The sequence below is a fragment of the Cinclus cinclus genome, chromosome 14 (assembly GCF_963662255.1).
Source record: "Cinclus cinclus chromosome 14, bCinCin1.1, whole genome shotgun sequence".
In the NCBI taxonomy this organism is placed as follows: domain Eukaryota; kingdom Metazoa; phylum Chordata; class Aves; order Passeriformes; family Cinclidae; genus Cinclus; species Cinclus cinclus.
In genome coordinates, this window is record NC_085059.1 from 20,855,477 (window position 1) to 20,862,947 (window position 7,471).

Consider the following 7,471-nt stretch of genomic DNA (forward strand, 5'->3'; position numbering starts at 1 on the left):
GCTGTGTTTTAATTAACGCATGGTTGGAGTAACTTTCTTAATAAGAAGTTCAACCCGTGATCCTGCATCACTCCCTGGACTGTGGCTGTTGCTCTGCTGGCTGACCAGAGCTTCGTGTCCATCACTGCAGCTCAGCCTGGCCAGGGTCACTGCAGGCATCATCCAGGGAGGACAAGGAAAACCTTTGCTCCTTAGCCCAGACTGCTTTCTTCCCATCAAACTTCACTTTCAAGTCTTGAGCATAAACTGAAAGTGACAGAGAGCCAAAGGAAAGGCTATGTTAAGGTACTGGGTTAATATGGCATTGATAAATCAAAACATATTCAGAAAAGTCTTAAATTTAAGGAGGCGAGGCTGAAGTGGAAGGAAGATGCAAACAATGGCAGCTGTGAGTTCTCTGTGCTCCAAACTTACCCAAGCTGGAGCTGTTTGGCAGAACAGAAAGAGCAAATGCTGTGGGCAGAAGAAAACTGAGGTGTCAGGTTCTCATATCAACATTGTTTTCCTGGAGGAAGAAGCTCTGAAATGCCTCAGTCCTGATGGCCAAATCTTGTTTCTATTCACAGTCCTGGGAAAGGGGAGCACCAAGCAAGGGAGCCAGCAGCACTGAATGATTCCCTCAGGTGCTCCTGCTGTGTCGGAGTGCTGAATGCTGAGCCCTGAGCTCTTCCCCCAAAGCAGGCTCATCCTTTTGCTGCTCTCCTTCAGGCAGAGTCCTTGCTCACACTGCAGGCTGCTCCCTCCTCTCCAAATTTTAACTGCATCACATGTTACTTTGGGAAGATCCCTATATAAATATTTTGGCTTATTTAATATGCCTTCTGGTATTTTAACACCAGGTCTCTTTTTCTCCACCATTTGGGGAACTTATTTTTATTCTCAAATTTGATGCTCTTACAGAAGTTCACTTTCAGAACCAAGTGTTTTAGGGAAGATTGCAGGAGTGCTGGTAAAATGACAGTGTGCTGGGAGACTCCTGATAGAAGTGTGTGTGCTGCTGGGGCCTGGCTGAAAACCACTGGGCACAAACAAGACAGACCAGTGAGCAATTCGGGGTTTGTATTGGGTTGGCAGATCCAGAATATTTAAATTGAAAACACTTTGAACTAGAAATTTTAAATTTTAATTTAAATTTCAGTTGAATTCAAATCAGATGGCAGCACCCAGGTGTCCCCAGCTGCCCCCAGAAGGGTAAAAAATGGTGTGAGCTTCCTCGGGGGGCTGGAACAGCCAGCGGGGCTGCCTGTTCCCTTCCTTCCTTGGTTCCCTTTCTCCCCAGATCCCTCTCCCCCACTCACTGCTGCCTTTGAACATATGGAAGAGTTCAAACCACTGATGTTCCTGCCAAGTCTTCCCGGGTTTGTCTCTCACTGAAATTTTACTGCAGATTCTTGATCCTAAAAGCAAACAAACCCCAGGGTGTCCGTCCTGCTGCCAGGACAGATCCCGGAGCCCTTCAGCGCCTGGAATTTGTCATCGCTCCTCAGCTTTACCTGGGCAATTTTATTTAGACAGGGGCATTTTCTGCTGATAAATCTGGCCCCATTACCAGGTCAGAATGTATTTATTAGACACCAATTAGAGCTTGGTCCCTCATCAATCACAGCCCCTCCCTTCCCACAGGGATGCAGAGCTGGGGAGGCGCTGGGCACGCCCCAGTTCCAGGTCCAAATCAAATTTATCACCACACCAATGTCACCAAGTCCTCATCCTGGGACAGGTCCAGCTGGGACTGGCCCCAGGAACAAAGGGGGACATTCCTGGGTGCTGAGAGGGGACAGAGGGTGCCCAGAGCTGGAAGCACAGCAGTGACAGGGCTCTGGGGGATGGAGGTGATGGGAGCTGAGCAGCGGTGCCCCAGAGCTGGGGAGCCCCTGTCCCCCCGTCCCCCTGTGCCCCACATGTCCCCATTAGAGCTCAAACTGGGACCAGCTGCTGCCACCAGCCCCAGCAGAGGACAGAGAGGGAGAAGGAGGCAGCAAAACCCAGAACAGAGGAGAGGTGAAAGTCATGGGACAGGAAACAGAAATAAATCAAACCAACAACAAAGCCCTAAAGCAGAAGGAGCAGAGAAAGGAATAAAAGGTGAGAGGATGACATAAATGGACTGGAGTGGATTGAGAGCAGGAGAAAAATGGCTCAAGTGAAGATCCCAGGCTGGGAGGTTGTTACAGCCACTCACGTGGAGGTAAATGAGTGACTGGATACAGAGAATATCCCTATCTGCCTCCAAAATGGGCACCAGATGTGTCTGAGCTGTTGCCTGGGGACATTGTCCCTCCCCAGCCATGACACTTTCCCAGCCTGCCCACAAAGCTCAGGAAAAAGAGCTGTGCAAACTGCAGAAACTGAATTAAAATAACATTATTGTGAGAGGGAGCCTGTGAGGGCAGAGCTGTGGGAGAGCTCAGTCCCCATCCCCATCCCAGAGCTCATCCCCATCCAGCCCTCCCACAGCTGGACTTGGAGTCCAAATCCCAGAGGGGTGGAAATGAAAATGTTCAGATTTCCTGGAGAATGGAAATTTGTAATGTTTGTTCTGAAATGTGACAACATTATATTTCTGGGCATGGGGCTTGGGACACTTTTAGACCCCTCAGAGTGTTTCTGCAGCCCCCTGGCACTGGGGTGGCACTGCCAGCTGGGGGGCAGAGGGGTGGAGTGGGATGGGATTTATGGGAGAGATGGGATGGGATGGGATTTATGGGATGGGGACCCTGCCCTGTGCCCTGGGCTCATCCCAGGCTCAGCGTCCCCCAGTTCAAACACTGATCAGGTGTCTGATCAGTGGGGAGGGTCTGACCTGGGGGAGGGTCCCTGTGCCATCTCTCACCATGAAAATTCTTCTCTGGCTTTTGTCAGTCTTGGTTTCTATCCCAGCTCCTCGCTCCTCCCCAGTTTTCTCACAGCATCTGTCCTCCTGCACAGGGAGTTCTCATTCCCCCCTTGCAGCCTGGCTGCTGGGAAAGAGGGAGAGGAGAAGGGGAAAACTGGGTGGCTGCTGGTTTGTGTGTCAATTATACATCAGAAGCTTTGCTGCTGCTTCAGAAGCTTCTAATAATAATTATTATAATTAGGGCACTGGGAGAGAAATGTGCTGAGATCAGGGAGGAAAGCAGGAAAGCCAGGCCAGAATTAATTAGCCACTTTTATCTAAGAATCTCAAAGCATTTAGACATTAATTAATGAGTGCTGCGGTTAAGTCAGCGCTGGGCTCGGGCTCAGCCCCTCCTTGCCCAGCCCTGGGGGTGCTGCTGCTGCTGCTGCAGGACACAGAAATGCTTCTTGGATCCCTCTGGTCCTGTCTGACACCCCGAGGAGACCCGGCCTGGGCAGATGTGAGGTGCTGCAGCTGTGCCAAGCCCAGCCCTGGCACACCCAGCACCGGGGGCTCCCTGCTCACCCCAGCCCAGCTCCCACCTGCGCCACTGACACTGGCCCTGGGGTTCCCAAAAACTCTTCATTCAGGCCAAAGTCCCTTCAGTCTCCTGGCGTGCCCATTGTTGGTGAATATTCATGAAGTGAAATTAGCATCTAATAGCTCTTAATTGGCTTATGAAAGCCTTGTTTTGTGCTAATGAAATCTATGCTGTAGCTGGTGGGTCCCTCTGGCCCAGCTCAATCCCTTCCTTTTCCCCACAGTCCATGGAGATGTGGCTGCCCCACCCCTGGAAGTGCTCAAAGCCAGCTCGGAGCAGCCTGGTCTGGTGGGAGGTGTCCCTGCCCATGGCAGGGGGATTGAAGAGATTCACATCCCTTCCAGTCCCAGCCATCCTGGGACACTCATCCTGTGTGGGATTGAAGAGATTCACATCCCTTCCAGTCCCAGCCATCCTGGGACACTCATCCTGTGTGGGATTGAAGAGATTCACATCCCTTCCAGTCCCAGCCATCCTGGGACACTCATCCTGTGTGGGATTGAAGAGATTCACATCCCTTCCAGTCCCAGCCATCCTGGGACACTCATCCTGTGTGGGATTGAAGAGATTCACATCCCTTCCAGTCCCAGCCATCCTGGGACACTCATCCTGTGCGAGTCCCAGCTGGGAGAAGGGCGTCCACGCCCTGAGCACTGTGTGCAGTTTTGCAGAGCTCCACTGATAGTCCCAGCAGTGCCCTGGGCCCTGCAGGGGATGTTTGGGGTCGGGTGAAGGGTTTGGGTGCTCGAGGCACAGTTTGAGCTTTGTTCCTTGCCAGGGTGAGTGCAGCCCTCGGGGTTTCAGTGGCTGTCCCACTGCTGGGGGATGTGGCAGTCAGCTGCAGTGAGGAGCTGGAACCCACACAGCTCTGGAAGTGTTCTCAGAGCACGTGGGGCAGGGTTTTACAGGGGCTCAGTTCATAATGCCTTTGTGCAAGCCTATAAATTGATAAAAAAATTTCAATTTAGCCATTATTGACTGTTTCCAGACCAGACACAGGGCAGCTTTGAAGTGAGTCTGTAAATTAGAGCAGCCCTGCACTCCCAGACTGAGAGACTCCTTCGTCATTGACAAGGAAGAGGAAGGAGGAGACGAAGAGATTTCCTGACTTCTGTTTTTCTGCCTGTTCCTGTAAATGGTGTGCACTGTGTTCCTGGCTGGGGAAGGATGGATACCCAGGACAGCAGGGCAGTGCCAGCCAGGGGCTCTGCCAGGGCTCACAGCCCCTTTCCCAGGCTCTGCTCCCAGGGCTCAGGGGCTCTGATTTGGCACCAGGGTCCATTTCTCTTTTACTTTCCTTCTCCCCATTTTTCAATGAGGGTCTGGAGTAGGGGCGGAGCAGCAAAAAGTCACCTCAGTCCATGGTGTGAGGAAGTTTCCCCAGCTGGCCCCAAAGGAGCTCTGTCCCTTGTGTCAGCTGTGTCCCTGTTCCCCTGTGTCCCTGTTCCCCTGTGTCCCTGTCCCTGGTGTATCCCTGTCCCCACTGCCAGCCCAGGACACGGCTGCAGCTCCAACCAGACCATCCCTGTTCCCACTGCCCCTCCTGCAGCCCCTGTCCCCTGTGAGGGGCCCTCGGGCCCGAGTGTGACACTGGGGACAGGTTCTGGCTCCCTGTCAGGTCAGAGCAAGGACTGCCAGCTCTGCAGTGCATCCCTTGGTCTGGGCTATGCCAGGGCTGTGCCTGAGCTGCCAGTGGCCATTCCATGCCAGGGGGAGGATGGATGGATGGATGGATGGATGGATGGATGGATGGATGGATGGATGGATGGATGATGGATGGATGGATGGATGGATGGATGGATGGATGGATGGATGGATGGTGGCAGTGGCCATTCCATGCCAGGGGGAGGATGGATGGATGGATGGATGGATGGATGGATGGATGGATGGATGATGGATGGATGGATGGATGGATGGATGGATGGATGGTGGCAGTGGCCATTCCATGCCAGGGGGAGGATGGATGGATGGATGGATGGATGGATGATGGATGGATGGATGGATGGATGGATGGATGGATGGATGGATGGATGGTGGCAGTGGCCATTCCATGCCAGGGGGAGGATGGATGCTCCCTGCTGACCTGGCGTGGGCACAGAGCTGCTGTTCCTGGTGCCAGCTCTCCCCTTGGTCACGCATCGCTGCGGCTGGGCAGGGCTCCAGCTGGAAAACAAAACCTCCAGCCCCGCGCCGCAGGATCCAGGATTGTCACTGTCCTGGGCTTGCCATGGCTGGGCTCAGGCAAATGAAGGACCCCGTGTCCCCAAAGCCTCTGGTCTGGGTGTGCCAGGCCTCGTGTGTGGGGAGGCAGGGGTGGGGTTTGGGGAGGGAAGGGGATGCTGGGGGGGTGATGCCCACCAGGACGGAGGAAATGCTGGCAATACTGGCAGGGCTGGCAGGGCTGGCAGGGCTGGCAGTGATGGCAGTACTGGCAATGCTGCCAAGGCTGCACCAGCTGGCTCTGCTGTGCAGCCTTAGAGCACAAACGGTGTCTGGACAGGTCGGAGGACTTTGGCCATAGATGCTCAGTCAGATCCTCACGTGCTGGTTTCTCACTGAGAAGCCCAGATGTTTCAGCCCAGGCTCTGGGTGTTGAGCAGCAATGGCAGGGATGGATGGAGGGGCTCCAGGCTCTGGGTGTTGAGCAGCAATGGCAGAGGTGGATGGAGGAGCTCCAGGCTCGTGGGGATCAGCTGCTCTTGGGTCTGGGGGAGCTTTGCTGGCCATGTGTGGCCCTGGCCAGGGAAGGTCCCCACGAGGGTTCCCGAGGCCCTGGCTGCCCGGGGGGCTCAGCAGCCTATCCTGGGGTGGGGGGGTGTCTGGAGCTGCCCTAACCCCGGGGTCTGTGTCCCCTGCAGGCGAGCCCTCCCGCTGGTCCTCGTCCCACTGCGACTGCTGCTGCAAGAACGGCAAGGGCGACAAGGAGGGCGAGAGCGGCACGTCCTGCAACGAGCTGTCCACGTCGAGCTGTGACAGCCAGTCTGAGGCCAGCTCGCCTCAGGAGACTGTCATCTGTGGGCCTGTCACCCGCCAGCCCAACATTCAGACTCTGGACCGGCCGGCCAAGAAGGGGCCACTGCAGCTGCTGCAGCAATCCGAGATCCGAAGGAAGAGCGACCTGCTCCGGACTCTCACCTCCAGCTCCCGAGAGTCCAACTCCAGCAAGAAGAAAGCAGTGAAGGAGAAGCTCTCCATTGAGGAAGAGCTGGAAAAGTGTATCCAGGATTTCCTCAAAATCAAAATCCCAGACAGGTTTCCCGAGAGGAAGCACCCCTGGCAATCGGAACTGCTGCGGAAGTACCACCTTTAGGGCTCGGGTGGGGAGAGCACACCTGGTTAAATTAGAGCCAGATCCTAAGTGATACAACAGTAATTCCCAATAATAACTATTTGTTAGGTCACCGAAACCAAAACCCATCTCTAGTACTGCCTAATTTGCCACTTTCACCTTAACATTTCTAGTCGTAGGGGAACAATCTTTTTTGCAGTCCTGGAAGCACAATGACAAACGCTTTTGTTTGTAAACCTGGAGTCTTACACAAGCTGAAAACCTTAAGGGCACTGCCAGGCCCACGCCAAGGGATGCTGGTGTGGCCCCGGAGCAGGCAGGGTGGGATGGGGAGGGCTCTGTGCCCCTGCATCCCACTCAGAGGGAGGAGCACAGCACAAAGCCCCAACTCTGCCCCGGCAGTTTAAGCATGTGTATTTATATATGTGCATATATATATGTGTGTATATATATATCTGTGTATATATATATATGTATATATATATCAATATATCTTGCTTAAAGATTTTCTGGCTCTCTCCTTGTAACTGCACTTTCTCAGAAAAGAGCATTTTTTTAGTCTGCGGATGTCGCATTTCTTCTCCAGGCCTTTGAGGGCTGAACAGTAGAAATCCATCTCCCTGTCTGTCTCCTGCTTCCCCTCCCTGGACACTGCAAATGTGTCCCAGAGGAGCCCCGGGTTTGTGTTGCCTTCAGCACAATCTTCTGTTTGTTTGGGATGCTCTTGTCCCTCTGTGTCCTCGCCCAGCTCCTGTGATTCCCA

At 53.8% G+C, this 7,471-nt stretch overlaps 1 protein-coding gene across 1 annotated transcript in view; it reads left to right on the forward strand.

The window, feature by feature from the left end:
- KCTD16 (potassium channel tetramerization domain containing 16) overlaps positions 1-6,729 on the forward strand; it is a 52,342-nt gene extending 45,613 nt beyond the window's left edge. Inside the window, exon 2 of the mRNA XM_062502152.1 lies at positions 6,278-6,729. Coding sequence (XP_062358136.1) covers positions 6,278-6,729 — 452 coding nt within the window. The remainder of the gene's footprint in view (positions 1-6,277) is intronic.
- The last annotated feature ends 742 nt before the right edge of the window (positions 6,730-7,471 follow it).